Source organism: Dipodomys ordii, unplaced genomic scaffold, assembly GCF_000151885.1.
Source record: "Dipodomys ordii isolate 6190 unplaced genomic scaffold, Dord_2.0 Scaffold6, whole genome shotgun sequence".
Lineage (NCBI taxonomy): Eukaryota > Metazoa > Chordata > Mammalia > Rodentia > Heteromyidae > Dipodomys > Dipodomys ordii.
Window position 1 is genome coordinate 16165157 of NW_012267222.1, and position 18407 is coordinate 16183563.

The 18407-nt window shown below is 39.4% G+C and overlaps 1 protein-coding gene across 1 annotated transcript in view; it reads left to right on the forward strand.

Annotated features, from left to right (window-relative positions):
• The window catches only part of Eif4g3 (eukaryotic translation initiation factor 4 gamma, 3), a 190803-nt gene that overhangs the window by 82833 nt on the left and 89563 nt on the right, over positions 1–18407 (forward strand). The window contains exons 11-12 of the mRNA XM_013032571.1: positions 11074–11162; positions 18032–18287. Coding sequence (XP_012888025.1) covers positions 11074–11162; positions 18032–18287 — 345 coding nt within the window. The remainder of the gene's footprint in view (positions 1–11073; positions 11163–18031; positions 18288–18407) is intronic.

The following is an 18407-nucleotide window of genomic DNA, read 5'->3' on the forward strand; positions in this document are numbered from 1 at the left end:
TTGAAAATACGAGTCTCATGGGGACTTTTCTGCCTGGACTGGCTTTGAACTGAGATCCTCAGATCTCAGCCTCATGAGAAGCTAGGATTACAGACCTGAGCCAGAATTCTTATGTGTAAGTAGAGATACTATATACTATTCTTAATGCAAAAGAATCAAAATAGTAATCATTATTTATGAGGTAGCATTCAGAACTTGGCCAGAAACTCAATATTATATAAAACTTGATTCCTCAATATTATATAAAACTTGATTCCATAACTGTCATAATTTTAATCTGTATGTGTGTGTGTGTGTGTGCGCCAGTTCAACAGTATTTTGAACTCAGGGCCTGGATATTGTCCTTTAGTTTTTTTGCTCAAGTCTAATGCTATACCACTTGAGACACAGCTCCACTTACTGTTTTTTGCTGGTTAATTGGAGGTAAGAATCTCACAGATTTTTCCTTTCCAGCTTTGAACTGTCAGGATAACAGGTATTAGCCACTGGAGCTGTACTCAAATGGGGAGAAGGTCTTAATGGCTTTATAGAAATGTGTAGTATGGGACTTATGAGTTGAGTTTGTATTTGTATCACATTCTACAAATAATTTTGAGTACATTGGTGAATTAAGGCTATTATGGTAAAATTGTCATCATCCTTTGCTACTCTTAGAGAACAGAGATAAACACCATGGCTTTGGAGAAGAAATAGTGAAATAAAGAAAATGAAAAGAGAAGAATATCCATGGAAGCACATAATCTTAGTGATGTTACACAAGAGGGAATGAGAAATAAAAATACAAGCAAATTGTTAGGCAGATATACCAGACATGTTGAAGCATGAGGAGTCCAGCAAAAGAAGACACACATTTTTTTCTTTTTTCCATCCCCTTCTTGAGCAAAACCAATGATCTAGCAAAGCTGGAAAATTTAGTCTGAACACTCACCCAAAGCATTATCTCCTCACCTGGAAATACCATGAACTGGACTGTGATGACAAAAACTTGGATTTAGCAACATTTTTCCAGCTTAAGCATATATGACGGTGGAGTCAACAGCTCATATTCTGTCTAATTTGAAAGCTGGTGTCCAGTCTGTGTTATAGATGTGTACCATGTGAGCCCTGGTGTGCCTCAGTGGGCAGTGAACAGGCAGCTAGAGCTGCGTGGACCGCACAGTTCTAGTCCCTTAAACCCAAGTTTGGCACCAGGTAATTTCCACTTTGGTCTTTATATATTTGCCTTTTCTATAGACCTGTGCTATAACAATGGTCTGTTAGTAAGTTTTCTCTTTGTTTAACAAAAATTATAGGGGCTGGGAAGGTGGCTCAGTGGTAGAGCGCTTGCCTTGCATGCATGAGGTACAGGATTCCATTCCTCAGCACCACATAAGCAAAAAGACAGAAGTGGCGCTGTGGCTCAAGTGGTAGAGTGCTAGCCTTGAGCTGAAGAGCTGAGGGACAGCGCCCAGGACCAGACTTAAGGCCCCACAACTGGACCCCCAAAAAAAAAACAAAAACAAAAATTATAAAGAGCTGGGTGCCAGTGGCACACACTTTTAATCCTAGCTGTTTGGGAAACTGAGATCTGAGGATTGTAATTTGAAACCAGCCTCGGCAGGAAAGTGTATAGAGTCTTTTTTAGCTCCAATTAACCACAAAACGAGAAGTGGAACTGTGGCTTAAGGGGAGCAGTGATGATAGCTTTCAGCGGAAAAAGCTAAGTGATAGTGTCCAGGCAATGAGTTTAAGTCCCGGTCCCAGCACATATGTGCATGTGTGAGTGTACGCGCGTGCGCACACACACATACACACATCAAAGAAGAACCACTACAATGTTAAATTTTGTTATTGAATGCATATTTGGAAGCTTCAAAGAAGAACCACTACAATGTTAAATTTTGTTATTGAATGCATATTTGGAAGCTTACAGGAATTTTCCTGCTTAGTATACATTGTCTGAAAAAAAGACATACTATGGGCATTAAACTATTTTGCTTTAAATGTGTTTTAACACAAAAGATGCCCTTACTGAACTACATACATTTAGTCAAAAACTTACTGTCAACTAAATGCCCTATTTTATCTTTTTTCTCCCCTGATACTGGGGCATGAACTCCGGGCCTTGAATTCTTGCTTAGCTTTTCCACACAAGGCCTGGGATTCTCTCACTTGAGCCATACTTCTACTTCCAGCTTTTTACTGGTTAATTAGACATAAGTATCTTGGATTTTGTCTTCTGGTTGACTTTGCTTCTTAGATCTCAGCCCCATAAAGTAGCTAGGATAAGCCTGAGTTGCTGGCATACAGCTAAGTAACTTTTTGTTGTTGTTGTTGGTCATGGGGCTTGACCTCTGGACTTGGGCACTGTGCTTAAGTTCTTCAGCTCAAGGTGAGTGTTTTACCACTTGAGCCACTGTGCCACTTCTAATTTTCTGGTGGTTAATTGGAGATAATAGTCTCATGGACTTTCTTGCACAGGCTGGCTTTGAACTGTGATCCTCAGATCTCAGCCTCCTGATCAGCTAGGATTACAGGCGTGAACCACCAATGCCCTGCCTAGTAACTTTTTGACTTCAGTATTTTAAGTTTATATATTACTGAATTTTAGTTTCTAAAATATTATGGGATTTTTTTAGTTTTTTTTATTTTTGCCTCTAAATTCATGAAAAACATTTTGTAGGATTAGAATAATTACCATATATTTGGTATCTGGGTAATGCAGACCTCTTTCTAAGTTAGGAACAGATTCTGCTTCTTAAATACTTGATGGCATTTGGTCATAAATGGGTGATATTACATAACTTTTTTTTTTTTGCCAGTCCTGGGGCTTGAACTCAGGGCCTGGATACTGTCTCTAAGCCTCTCTATGTTCAAAGCTAGTACTCTACTATTTGAGCCACAGCATCACTTCTGGCTTTTTCTCTTTATGTACTGTGTGATCAAACCCAGGGCTTCATGTATGCCGGCAAACACTCTACTACTAAGCCACATTCCCAGCCCCTACACATAACTCTTAATGAAAACAAATTGATGCTGACTCCTAAGTGACATAGAAAAATAGACAAAATCCCGAAGTCGTTAATACTGCTTCTGTCCTACTCGTGTATGCAGAAGTAGAGAAAGGAATTCACATAAGCAGAAAGCACACAACTTACAAAAATCCATAAACCAAAACCTAAGACTATCAAAGCATAATCAGTAGCTTCACTTAGTTGACTCTGTAAACACTGAGACTGATCATTTACATTCATTTAAATGTATGATATATTTACCAAAATTGACTACATTGTTTTATAAAACTAGACTTGATAATTTAAAAAGATTTAAGTGAATGAAGCAGGTATGTTCTCTAGCCACAAACTGCAATTTACACGGAACTTAATGAAAAAAAAAAGTTGGTAAATCTGCACCCCCCCAAAAAAAACTTGGAAATTAAATAACATAGTATCACGTACTTCTATGTAAGTCAAGGTCAAAGAAAAATTCAAAGGGGAAGTTACAGGAAGAACACCAAACAAAATGAAACCCAAACATAGAACAATTTTGTAGATATTTTTCATAGTTACTATTGCTGTGATAAATCACAATGAATTTAATAGTTTAAATCAACATAAATTTATTATCTGATATTTGGAAACCAGATATCTAAATTGAGTTTTTCTAGGCTATAGTTGAATTATAGGGAAGAGTTTGTTTCCTTTAAAAGGTCTGTGGGAGAATCTGGCCTTTTCCCTCCTTAGGAGGCTACTCATGTTCCTGCTTGGTACCTCTTCCTCCTTCTCCAAAGCCAGAAACATACCCTCTACAGTCTCCCTCTGATTCTCACTTTCAGTTAAAATTATCCTCCTAATTACATAGGGTCTACTCAATACAGGTTAATAATCTATTTCAAGATGCTTAATTTTATCACATTGGATGTTATGTAAGGCTACATATTCATAGGAACAAGGCATTAAGAAGACATTTTAGTGATCTGTTCTTCTGCCTAGCAACATTGCTAATGGGTTCCAGTTCTGGGGCTTGAACTCAGGGCTTGGGCACTGTCCTTGAGCTAGCCACAACATCACTTCTGGGTTTTGGGAGATTGAGTCTTGCTGACTTTCCCTCTGGGGAACCACAGTCCTCAGATCTCAGCCTCCTGAATAGCTAGAATTACAGGTTCAAGCCCCTGGTGCCTGGCTAAGACAGTGTTTAAATAGAAGTTTGAGCCACTGCTTAGTTTAGAAGAGAAACATGTTAATGTATTGTTGACCTTTGCTTTCCCTAAAGAAACTATTACAAGAAGATCAAATTAAAGTCAAAGGAAGTACAAGAAAGGAAATAACTATAGGATAGTAAATTTTTTAAATAGCAGAACAAGTTGCAAGAAAAATACATATGAAACTGAAAAGTTGTTATTGAATATCAATGTAATTAGAGTAGGCTCTGACAGTGTTTGAATATTAAAATGAGGTAAAAAATTAAATTGTCTTATAATTGACAGAATTTAAGGGTAGACTTTTTGTTTTATTATACTTTTCTTTTTCCAATGCTAGGGCATGAGAGAGACCGTCTCACACTATCTAAACTTATTAGGAAGCAGTCATAGAGGACACAGCCTGTTTTTAATCTGTAATGGAAAATGTAATTATCAAGTCTACATATATGTCAAAGAGCAGTCCCAAAGTACAAACACACTATGTTATCAAAATTTTTTGCCAGTTCATCTTCACTAAAAAACTTCGTGTTTTCTCACCTGTTCCTTCTATTTCACCAGTTTCTTAGATAAATCATGACATCTTCTAGATTCCCATGAGAATTTCTGAAAGAAATAAAGATGGGTGGGGGAACATACAGAATAGATTTTAGTCTATCACTAGGTTGAAGGTCAGATATACTGAATATGATAGAATCATTTAGTGCTAACGTAAAGAATCAGAAATGTAGGAAAGGAAGAAGTAAAAGAAAAATGTGAAACATGTCAGGAATGAATGAGAAAGGTTTGAAACCGGATATGAAGAGGTAGGAACTGTCTAAAGGTTCCATTGTTGGAACATTCTATTCTTTGTACAATCTTGTGACAATCTACTTGTGCCTCCACCTGCCCCCCTCCAATAGTGATGTGTGTTATCTTAATAAACATTCAGTCTCAGTTTGTATTGCCTCGGTACAGGAGAGATCTGGAGTTTTGACACATTAATCTCAAGTCCTCAATCTAGGGAGTGGTTCTTGTATTCCAAAATAATGGAGAGCTAGAAGGGAGACTTTATAATCAGAGTCTTACACCTGGCTTTTATATAATTACATACCTTTGGCCTTTTCTGCTCAATTCAGACTCTTTAACATCTGTCATTCTTTTTTTGTTTGTTTTTTTGGTGGGGAGGGATAGGGCTTGAACTCAAGGCCTAGGCTCTGATGCTGCTTTTTTTGGCTCAAGGCTAGTGCTCTAGGGCCCCATTGCCTTCTCATTCTTTTTTTTTTTTTTTTATTGTAAAGATACTATACAGAGGGTTACAGTTACATGAGTGAGGTAATGAGTACACTTCCTCTTGAACATTGTTACCCCCTCCATTGTTTTCCCCCTACCATCCCCTCCCTCCTTCCCTTCCCCAGGTTCTTTTTTTTTTTTATTGTGACTAAGTGATTACATAATTTCCGGAATTTCACAGTATTGTGGAATAATGATGCTCATTTAAAGTCACAAGTTCATTCTAACTTTCCTGGAGCAAATTGTCTATCACAGTCTGTAACATATAACGGGGTTCACAGTTATACACCATACATGTGATCAGCAGCATGGGGATATTTAGTAGTGGTTCAACCAGATGAGTGGGAGTTCTTTGTTTCTTAAGTCCTGTTAGTTTTGTCGTATCACCTAACATTTTGGATTTATCATCCACTTATCAGGGAGACCATGTACCGTTTGTCTCTTCGCTCTTGGCTTACCTCGCTCAACATGATTCCTTCTAGCTCCATCCATTTCCCTGCAAATGCCATTATTTTGTCATTTCTAATGGCGGCATAATATTCCATTGTGTATAGATACCACAATTTTTGGATCCATTCATCTGTGGTGGGGCATCTGGGTTGTTTCCATATCCTAGCTATTGTGAACAGTGCTGCAATAAACATGGAGGTGCACGTGTCCTTGTATATTGGTTCCTGTTGTTCAGGGTAGATGCCTAGAAGTGGTATGACTGGGTCATAAGGGAGGTCAATCTTTAGCTTTCTAAGGACCCTCCAGACTGCTTTCCAAAGTGGTTGTATAAGTGTACATTCCCACCAGCAGTGTAATAGGGTTCCTCTTTCTCCACAGCCTTCTCATTCTTGTTATCAGATTGTTAGAAGAAAATTTTAAATCTCCTTTCAACCCCAAAAGTACTCTTGGAACATAGAAAAGCAATACAAAACCAAAAAGTACCTGTTTTATTGTTGAATAAACATTAACAAACTTGCAGTATAAACCATAGGTAACCAACTAATGACACTACAGACTAAAAGAAATCTTTTTTGTAGAGCCAGGCAGATAATAGTCCATGTTCTCTTTTTATTTTTATTTTAGTATTTTAGGTTATTATTGGGTGTTTTGAGACATGATCTCACTATGTAGCCCCAGTTGGCTTTTTTTTTTTTTTTTGTGGGGCCTGAACTCTGGGCCTGGGCGCTGTCCCTCAGCTCTTCAGCTCAAGGCTAGTGCTCTACCACTTGAGCCACAGTGCCACTTCCAGCTTTTTCTGCTTATGTGGTGCTAAGGAATCGAACCCAGGGCCTCATGCATGCAAGGCAAACACTCTACCACTGAGCTACCTTCCCAGCCCCCCAGTTGGCTCTGAACATCAGATCCTCTTGCTCCAGCCTCCTAGCTTTCTGAGTTCCTCCATGCACCTCCACACCCTCTCCATATCTATTCTTAATACAACCATCTTGTCCTCTGTTGATGTTTTTACCAAATTAGTTTACCCTAAATTCTCCTCAGTTTTGGTACCTATGTATTAATTAGTAGCTTTTTCTTAAATGAAAATTAGTTTCTTAAATCATTGTGAAATGATCCTTTTTTTTTGGGGGGTCCGGTCATGGGGCCTGAACTCTGGGCTTGAGCATTGTCCCTAAGCTCTTCAGCTCAAGGCTAGTGCTCTACCACTTGAGCCACAGCGCCACTTCCGGCTTTTTTCTTTTTGCTTATGTGGTGCTGAGGAATCGAACCCAGGGCCCCGAGCATGCAAGGCAGGCGCTCTACCACTGAGCCACCTTCCCAGCCCTGTGAAATGATCCTTAATGCTTAGGTGTCAAAGAGTTGACTCCCAGGCTCTTGAAGGGTCCTGAGTTAACAATGCAGATAAAAAGCTTCTTTTGCTTTTTTTTTTTTTGGTCGGTTGTGGGGCCTGAACCCTGAGCCTGGGCACTGTCCCTCAGGTCTTCAGCTCAAGGCTAGCTCTCTACCACCTGAGCCACAGTGCTACTTTTGGTTTTCTGGTCATTAATTGGACTTTCCTTGCCCAGGCTGGCTTTGAACCATGATCCTCAGATCTCAGCCTCCTGAGTAGCTAGGATTATAGGCATGAGTCACTAGCGCCTGGCTTAAAATTAGTTTTTAAAACCACATACTTTGTGTGTGTGAAGGGGGGTTTGCGAATAGGGCTTGAACTGTGGGCCTGGGCGCTGTCCCTCAGCTCTTCAGCCCAAGGCTAGGGCTCTACCACTTGAGTGCCATTGCCGGTTTTCTGGTGGTATATTGGAAATAAGAGTCTCACAGTCTTTCCTGCCTGCGCTGGCTTTGAACTGTGATCCTCAGATCTCAGCCTCCTGAGTAGCTAGGATTACAGGCGTTAGCCACTAGTGCCTGGCTCTAAAACCATGCACCTTTTGCTCTTTTATGGTTCTTCAATGTGTTATTTTTTAAACTTTAATTGTACCTTTTCTAACTTGCTTTGAAATTACCTTTTTTCATAATTATAATGAATTCTAAGCAGCTGAAACAAAAATTTTCAAACTGGACATGTAGGTAGAGGTTTCGGCAGAATTAGTTTAGCTCCTACTAAACTGTAGGGCTTAAAATGTTGTTCTCTTATAAAACAAAAGTACAGTATGTATATAACTAATTTTTAAATACTAGAAGGAAAAGAATCCTGTGTTCATGTTAGTATCAAAGATGAAACAGGATTTTTCTTGTGGCTTGCTTTCTGTGCTGCGTAACAGTTGTTCATTGGATATATGTTGTGTGTGCGCGTGCATGTGTGTATGTTGATTGGTCCTGGGGCTTGAACTCAGGGCCTGAGCACTGTCCCTGGTCTTTTGTGCTCAAGGATAGTGCTTTGTTTTCTGTGCTGCGTAACAGTTATTCATTGGTGTGTGTGTGTGTGTGTGTGTGTGTGGTGTGGTGTGTGTGGTGTGGGGGTGGTATGTGTGGTGTGTGGGGTGTGTGGTGTGGGGGGTGTGTGTGTGTGTGTGTGTGTGTGGTGTGTGTGTGTGTGTGGTTATTCATTGGTGTGTGTGTGTCCTGGGCCTTGTGCTGCGTAACAGTTATTCATTGGTGTGTGTGTGTGTGTGTGTGTGTGTTTATTCATTGGTGTGTGTGTGTGTATGTGTGTGTGTCCTGGGGCTTGAACTCAGGGCTTGAGCACTGTCCCTGGTCTTTTGTGCTCAAGGATAGTGCTTTGTCACTTGAGTCTCAGCTTAAGGAAATAAGTGTCTCACAGACTTTCCTGCCCAGGCTGGCTTTGAGCTATGATCCATAGATCTCAGTCTTCTAAGTAACTAATGTTACAGGTGTGAGCCACTGAAACCCACCTGGCTTGGATATATCTTTTATGTGTGGTGCTGGTGAGTCCACAGCCATTTGTTTATGATTAGAAAAAAAGACTAACTCATTTACATGAGGGGACATTTTTGCCAACCATAGGAGTAATGTCTGCTATCCTACTTAGTAGGCAACATTTCTGACTTCTGTCAGACTTGATTATAATTTTCTATCTTCTCAGTTTGAATGGATTGAGAAATACCTAGGAAGTTAGTAAAGCACATTGAGCCATAAATGGAAAAAGCTAAGTGAAATCACAGATGTTCAAGCTGTGATATTGGCAAAAAAATTAAAAAAATTAGAATTCTCATGGGACAAGTCTTCTTTCAGCCTCTCTTAAGGTCTGGATTTTAGGACTACACAAAGATTGTAAGTTGTACATGATGCTTTAATGAAAGATAAGATGGATACACTGTCTTTTCTTTGAGAATGCTAATAGGATCTGTTTGGGCGGCTAGTGTAGCTAAGTGGTTTTCTAGCAAATGTGAGATCCTGGGTTACAGTCCTGCCTAGTATTACTATTACTAATACTATTTCACAGAATTGCTATTGTTTGTTCAGTCAACAAAATTGAGTGCAATTGACTATAAAGGAAAGAACAAATTTATGACTGTCTCTTAAGTGTAATTCTAGCTAACTCAGTTTTATTTTGCCCTATAAATCATGGAGTCTTCTTCCTCTCTTCCCCTCCCTTGTTTCCTCTCTTTCTTTCTACCTCACTCTCCCTCCACAGACCTTTCCCCTACATCTTGCCTACTGCCAGCACTGCTTGCAGTTAACCCAAATTTTACTGCATCTCCTGATCAGTAGTACTACGAAAGTAGCTTGCATAGTACACTGTCATTTGGTATTAGATCTCTATACTCTGTACTAAAAAACAACTACTGTTTCCATATTTGGATTCAGTGGTTTACCTTGGATCAGCCAGAAAGGAAGAATAACAGCTGATCTAATAGTTCCTCTTCATTCTGATTTCTGAGGGGAAGAGTAAAGAAAATTTGGTTTGAGGTATGTCATGAAGATTTACAGTTTATTTTTTTGTTGTTGTTACTCTTGTTGCTGTACTGTTGTTAAATGTCTCATTTTCCTTGTTCTTCACACGCTACTTAGTATGTTCTATCTGTATAATATTTTCTACTTACTATAGTTTTATATATACATGTTAAGTAAATTATTATGTTTCATAGGCTGGATGAATTTTTAAAATTCTTTTGGAAATGTTAGTCACTGGTAGAGCTCTTGCTGGAATGCCTAAGGCCTTGGGTTTGTATCCTGGCATAACAACCCTAGAGAGAGATGGGTTGGGGGAGAATGAAAGACCTTTGTAAATTCAATCTTTATCTGTAGTTACTTAGAATAATCCAGTACATAGTACCTATTTTTCCAGCTCTACCACCACTGTGAAAAAATTTAGACCTTATGGCATTTATCTTAAAGGAAATGAGCCTCCTATCCAGTGAAACTTGACTTGAGGTGCCATTTTGTTATCTAGAAAAATTTTAAATAACTAGATTCTGAACATAATGTTTTCTTACAACCTACAAGAATCTTCATTGTCTAAATTTCATTGTTGAATTATGCAGGGGCATGAGAAGTGCAAATTGTTTAAGGTCAGAGAGTTAATAGAAGTAGACCCAAGTTTTGAATTGGCTCACAAGCCAGTTTGAATATCTCTGATCTGAAGTACTTGGGACTGGAAGTATTTCTAATTCCAAAATATTTGTACCCAGTATGCTGATCAAACAGTCTTAACCAGAAAATCTGAATGCTTTAGAGTTTAGATTTTGAATTTTCAGATTAGTGATGCCCAGTCCCACCAGAATTATAAACCAGATGTGCCCTGTCCTCATGTAAGAGGAGCCAAAGCTTTTGAATTTATGTCTAAGACATTGTGTCATCGAAATCTCTGGGCTATATCTGCACACTTGTTCACTTGATGATCCAACTCTCTTTTTTTTTTTTTTTTTGTCGGTCGTGGGGCTTGAACTCTGGGCCTGGGCGCTGTCCCTCAACTCCTCAGCTCAAGGCGAGTGCTCTACCACTTGAGCGCCACTTCTGATTTTCTGGTGGTTTATTGGAGATAGGAGTCTCACGGTCTCTCCTGCCCGGGCTGGCTTTGAACTGCGATCCTCAGATCTCAGCCTCCTGAGTAGCTAGGATTACAGGTGTGAGCCACCAGCGCCCGGCTTGATCCAACTCTCTTCTATATAAAGATCAATTCCCTTTTATTATGCTGAATGTAAATATCACTTAAGCCCAGGAATGCCCATCATGATTGTGCAGTAGTAACTAACAGGTCTCATCTTATATTTCAGTGCAAACAGTTATTAATGCACCAAAGATGTGGAAGAAACCAAAAGACCATAACCGAACCACTGAAGAGGTGTTGGAGGCAGAATTGGAGGTAAGTAGCAGCAAGTATCTTTAGCTCACTATCGATTGTCTTTTCATATGGCATGTTTATATATAGTATTTAAAAGATAGTATTTTTCCAGCAAAACTTGATATAAGTTTGAAGCTAATTTTCTTTGTACTATAGAGTTTTTAAAAGATTTTTAATAACATGCTTAGTTTCATTGAATTCAAAAATCCATCTTCTAAATGGCAACCTTTTGGGCCTAGGCACCATGGCTCAGGCCTGTCACACCAGCTACTCAGGAAGTGAAGATCAGGAGGATTACAGTTTGAGGCCAGCCCCAACAAAAGCTAATGAGTCCTCCATCTTTGCCAGTGGGTTGGGCATGGTAACTAACATATGCCTATTATTCCATATCCTACTTACTCGGTAAGTGTAAGTAGGATTTTGGTCCAGGCCAAGTGGGGTGGAGGGGATCCATCTGAGAAATTACTGAATCTTTAAAAGGGGTAGGCTGTAGTATCAGTGGTGGAATGGTTAAGCACAAGGCCTGAATCCAAACCAAACCCCAGTGCCACTCAATAAATAATTTTTAAATGAGCTAATGGTTCAGGTAACCAAATACTATAAGGTGTGAAGTCCTGGATTTAATCCCTAATATCTGCCTGGCCAGAAGGCCAAATTTTTACTCTTCCCCTTTTCCTAATTGAAAATTTGTTGTTGTTTTTTTTTTGGGTCCGGTCATGGGGCCTGAACTCTGGACCAGGGCACTGTCCCTCAGCTCTTCATCTCAAGGCTAGAGCTCTACCACTTGAGTCACAGTGCCACTTCCGGCTTTTTTCTTTTTGCTTATGTGGTGCTGAGGAATCGAACCCAGGGCCTCAAGCATGTGAGGCAAGCACTCTACCACTGAGCCACCTTCCCAGCCCAAATTTCTTTGTATTAACCTAATTAGAAAGACTAATCTGGCAAACAAAACATTTTTTAAAAAATACTCATTTGCAGTGTTGGTAAAGTATACCAGTACAATAGAGGGAGATCTAGAAACTGCCATGTTTCTTCCTTGCATCCAGTAATAAAACTCCTTCATGTCATTTGTCTATCTTTAAATAAGCCTTACCAAATTTTGCTGTAGGTTAAAAAATAGCCAACTTCAAGAAATGATGTGAGGAAGAAGGAATCTGGTCCTAAAAGTTACCATAATCATTCCATAGTTTGTGATCTCCATGTCCTTTGGGTTACATATTGAAGTTTACCTTTAAGCTATTCTTTTGCTTTTTATTTTGTTGGTCCTGTTTTGTGATGTAACTTGCCTGGCTTTGAACTTGGGATCTTTCTGCCTTGGCCTCTGAAGGTGTGCACCACCACATCTTGATTTTTAAGCTGTTCTGTTTTTGTTTGGGGTTTTGGTTTTTTGCTTTTTTGTTGTTGTTGATTTGAGGCAGAGCCTTATTACATAGACTAGGCTGGCTTGGATGATATCCTCCTGCCTTAGCCTCCTGAGTTCTGGGATTACAAAAAGGACCACCATGCCTGACCTTAAGCTGTTTTTATAATCTACTTTACTAAAATAACTTTTCCTGAAGGTAAAAATGAAAATGAAAATATTTAAACGATTACATTTAAGATATATAAATTACCTAAGGTAACTTTAAGTGAATTTACATCATAAGATTTTTTTTTCCATCTATTGAAAATACTTTGCTGCAGCTAACAGCTGCTTCCCTTGTGCCACCCTTACCTTAATACGATGCTCTGTTGATGTCACAGTTAACCCCATAGCAACCACTAAAAAGTTGCATTGATGTGATTTCATTGTGGGTATCAGGGTAAGATTTGGCACTGTTAGTAGAGGTACAAGTAGTTGCTGTATTCTTGCAGCTTAACCATAAAATGCTGCTCCTACAGAGAATAAAATCCTTTCTAGAGACATGGGAAGCACATATATTTCTGGTATGCCCATAAGCTTCCTAAACTAGTTTCTCTTTAGATTCAAAGAGGAGTTTTTTCTTCCTTTGTGTCTCCTATTCCTTTGATCTATGGCTACATTTCATAGGAGCTATAAAGCTATTACTAACTGGGTGGAATAGAACTTCCATACCTTTAAATGTTCATCCTATCCTTTTGCTTAGATTGATATCAGAGTAATTTGATATGATTTCCTAAAACAGCAAACTTTTTCCATGAAGTGTGAATGGTAAATATTTAGACCTGTTGTTAACTCTTCAATTCTGTTGCTTTAGCCCCAAAGCAGTCTGTGTATAAATGAGTGAATTATGGTTATATTCCACTAAAATTTAGTTGGTGGATACTGGAATTTGAATTTGTATATTATGAAAACATTATATTAAAATAACCATTTTTATCTTGCATGCTTTTACAAAAAAGTCATAGGTCAAAAGTGGCCCATAAGGGCTGGGAAAGTGGCTCAGTGGTACAGTGCTTGCCTTGCATGCATGAGGCCCTGAGTTCGATTCCTCAGCACCACATAAGCAGAAAAAAAAAAGCCAGAAGTGTTGCTATTGAGCTGAAGAGCTGAGGGACAGTGCCCAGGCCCAGAGTTCAGGCCCCACGACCAGACAACCCCCCAAAACAAAAAAAATAATGGCCCATAAATACGTTTTCTATAATTGTTTTAGCTTATTGTTCTCTAAACATGAGAAGTTAAGTCATTTCTTGACCTTCTGGCTAACAGGAGAAGTCACTTTTGTTTCCTAATCTTCTAGTTTACAAATAAAATTTAATAAGTATTTGTTGATTTTTCTTCAGAAAATCTAATCTTGTACAGTTGCTAATATAATTTTTAGAGTAGCTTATTAAATATTAGATGCCTCATTACCACTGATGAGGTACTCCCTTTCTTACATTTTTCAGCCTTTAAAAAAAAAATGTAGCCTTCCAAGTGTTAGTGGCTTATGCCTGTAATCCTAGGTATTCAAGAAGCTGAGATCAGAGGATCTCAGTTTGAATCCAACCTAGGCAGGAAAGTCAGGGAGACTCATATCCAATTAACCACCAAAAGCTAGAAGTAGAACTGTGCCTTAAGAGGTAGAATACTAGCCTTGAGCAAAAACACTAAAGGGCAGTGCCAAAGCCCTGAGTTCAAGCCCTAGTGCTGGCATACATGCGTGTGGGCGTGCACACAAAATACAGTCAACTCGTTTTGAGGGCTTTTGTTATTGTTGCTGTTGTTATACCATTACAAATATTTTATCTTTTTAATTACAGCCTTGAAAAATATGACAAAAGATTTTCAGTGAATATCACTGTTTAAGCATTTTAATTTTATTTAGAAACTTTTAGACATTTCATCAGTCATTAGATCCATAGTTGTCAGAATGTTTTTCTTATACTTGGAAAACTTACTGTGTTAAGGGTTCAGAGTATGGAAGCTCACAGTACAATGCCTGTTTAAGCAAATGTGAGGCTCTGAGTTCTAAGCACAGGACTGCTGAGAAAATCACCTTTGCTTTCCAAGTAGCAAGAATTATAGGCATTTGCTATCGTACCTGGGTTAGGGTTTTCTTTTAATTTTCTTGCCAATTATGGGTCTTGAATTCAGGGAGAGGGGAGTCTGGGCACTGTTACTAAGCTTGTACGTGTGTGTGTGGGTGTGTACATGCACATGAGTCTTGAGGCTTGAACTTAGGGACTGGTGGTATCCCTGAGGTTTTTTGCTCAAGGCCAGAATTCTCCCAGCTCCTCTTCTGGCCTTCTGGTGATTAATTGGAGATGAGTCGAGGCTGCCTTTAAACATCAGTCTTCAAATCTCAGTCTCCTAAATAGCTAGAATTACAGGCATGAACTGCTAGCACTTGGCCTGACACTTACATTTTGTTTTTGAGGTTGAGTTTCACTTTTATTTTGCCCCAACTGACTTGGAACTTCTGAACTGCAGCTCTCTCTTTGTCTTATAGGCAGGCACCATCATACCTATCAGATGTTTATTTGGTTTTGTTGGTACTGGAGTTTGAACTCGGCTTCATACTTGCCAGACAGATGCCCTTACCTCTGAGACACCTCTAGATGTGTGTGTGTGTGTGTGTGTGTGTGTGCGCGTGCTCGCGTGCGTGCATGTCTGTCTGTGTATGTGTTTGTGAGATGTTATTTTAAGGATAGGGTCTTAGATGATTCCTGGATACAGTTAGTACACAGTACCTCATCTAGATCTTTGTTGAGATTAAGTATATAAATTTTTCTGCCTGGCTTGGCCTGGAGAAACAATTCCTCCCTCTCCCCCTTTTCAGGGTAGATTGTGGGACTTGAACTAAGGGTGTGGACACTGTCCCTAAGCCTCTTTGTGGCCAAGGCTAGCACTTTACCACTTGAGCCACAATGCTACTTCCAGTTTTTGAGTGGTTAGTTGGAGATAAGTCTCACAGGAACTTTTCTGCCTGGGCTGGCTTTGAACCAAGATCCTCAGATCTCAGTCTCTTTAGTAGCTAGGATTACAGGCATGAGCCACTGATGCCCAGCTAATCCTTGTTGGGTACTTGTGGCTGATGCGATACTCAGGAAGCTAAGATCTGAGGATCACAGTTCAAAATCAGCCTGGGCAGAAAAGTTAGTGAGACTCTTACCTCCAATAAACTACTCAGACAAAACAGGAGTGACACTGTGACTCAAGTGGTAGAGCACTACCCGTGAGCACAAAAAGGCACAAGGACAGCACTCAGGCCCTGAGTTGAAGTCCCAGGACAGGCAAAAGGGTGGGGAGTGGGGGCAGGGGAGGAAAGAATAGATCCTTACAATTTGTGATTCTCTCATGTCTCTGCCACCCAAGTAGTTGGGATTATAGACATGAGTGACTGTTCTGCCACTTCTTAGACTATGATATTCTTGATTATTTATGATTCATTGTCAATAAATCTGTCTTTCTCAATGTTTAAAAGATACTTTCTTCTAAAAGCATTTCAGAACAAATAAATCATTTCCAAATACTTTGTTAGATTATGTCTGTGTTTAATTTTGTTTGAGACAGCGTCTGAATGACAGGGTCAATCCTCCTGCTTCAGCCTGCTGATATTCAGGCTACTTTCCCTTCTCTGGGTAGGGATGTGTTTGCTTGTGTTTGTGTGTGTGTTTGCAGGAACTTTGACTTTCTTTGTAGAATCAAGACTTCAAACAGCACAAGCAATATAATTCTGTAAAACCCCTGCTCAACTAAAAGCTGAACTTAGTGTGAAGACCTATCTGAAAAAGAACTACCAAAAAAAATCAGGGCCGGAGGCATAATCAGTACTTTAAGAGCACATGTTTAGGAAGTCTAAGATCATCACGTTGAACTCCAGTACTACCAAAAATAAAAATCAGTTTCTGCTGAAAATTTTTATTTGTATCTTTTCTCTGTGATCAGATTTATAAAATTATCTCCTGTGTAATAAAGAATTTGTCATTCATTTCTTTTTTTTTTTTTTTTGGGGTCCGGTCATGGGGCCTGAACTCTGGGCCTGGGCACTGTCCCTCAGCTCTTCAGTTCAAGGCTAGCTCCCTACCACTACAGCCACAGTGCCATTTATGGCTGTTTTCTGCTTATGTGGTACTGAGGAATGGAACTCAGGGCCTCATGTATACGAGGCAAGCACTCTACCACTGAGCCACCTTCCCAGCCCATGTCACTCATTTCTTAAAGCATAATTCCATAAGTAAGGTAAAGTATTGCCTGGCATATGGGATGTCCTTTCACACAGTGCTGTGCTAAACAAACCTTAATTTTTACTTCTTCTAGTATGAAGTTAACAGTTGGATCCTTTTTCCTCTAAGTTCTTGTTCCATATTATTGTTACCATAGTCCACACTTTCATGATGAAAAAAGAGAGACCTAAATTTCATGGTAAACTTTACTGGACAGAATTGTGATCTCTCATGAGGCCCTTAGAAAGCTATCTTCTTTGATACTAACACTTAAGATACCTAATCAGAAACAATCTAAGGTATAAATTCAATTCTTCCTTTCTTCTAAAAATATATTTGAACTGGGCAATGTGGCAATGTGATATGAGGGTTGTGATTCAAAACCAGATTGTGAGACTATAACTACCAAGTGAAGCTATGATTCAAGTGGTAGAGCACTAGCCTTGAACACAAAAGCTCAGTGACAGTGCCCAGGCCCTGAGTTCATGTCTCAGGACCAGCACCAAATTTTTTTTTTTAAATGAAATAAACACATTGAGTACTTGGGCACCAATGGCTTATATCTGTAATCCTACCTACTAAGGAGGCTGAGATATGAGGATCATAGTTCAAAGCATCTGGGTAGGAGAGTCGATACAACTCATCTCCAGTTAACCAACAAAGAGCTGGAAATGGAGGTGTAACTGAAGTGACAGAGTGCCACCCCAGAGCACAAAAGCTCAGAGACAGCACCCAGGCTGTTCAAGCCCCAGTCCTGTCATAGATAGATGAATGTTGTGTGCTTACGTGCTGACTTTAACTAATGAGCCTCCTTGTCATATGAGAAGTGTTTGTCTTTAGAGAACTTAGATCTTTAGTTACCCCAAGATCTTGTTTCTTTCCAAAGTACAGCTCTAAAATATACTCTCAAGTGTTTCTTTTTATATGTGCCGAGTTTAGTGGCAAGAGGAGTGCTTGTTTTAGATTTCTGACTAGAACTCTTTCATGTTCATTAAGTTCCAAGGATTAACAGTTCTTTCTGTTCTAACCTTTGGTACATTTTAGATTCATTAGTCACATGTTCAAGCATTTCAGTAGCTATTTGAATTGTATGCCTTACCCCATGTGGGGAAATGAGTAAAGTGTTTTTTAAAAACTCATCATTCTAACATTGTATACTGAGCACACGGGCATTCATATCTTGAGTGGCACATTTTCTTGTGTTTTTGAGGGGGTAAGTATAGGTCTTCACATATATTTACACTTGAAAAAAGAAATAACATCTGTGTTCACTTACGCTTTAGCCTAAAGCAGAAGAGGAGCTTTCAATTGACAGAGCACTTGAATCTGAACAAGATAAAATGAGCCAAGGGTTTCATCTTGAGAGGGACCCCTCTGATCTAAAAAGAGTGAAAGCTATGGAAGAAAATGGAGAAGAATCTGAGCCCGTACGTAATGGTGCTGAGAATGTTTCTGAGGGTGAAGGAATAGATGCTAATCCAAGCTCTGTCGATAATAATCCAGGCTCTGCCGATGGGGTCACATTCCCATTTAAGCCAGGTAAGTTTATCCCTGTCTTCCTGAGTGCCTCTTCCCTTCTCCCTTCCCTCTGTTATTTTAATCCTAAAGAAATAGTGCCTTCTCATAGAGGTAGGGGATAGAAGGAAGAGATTCATCACA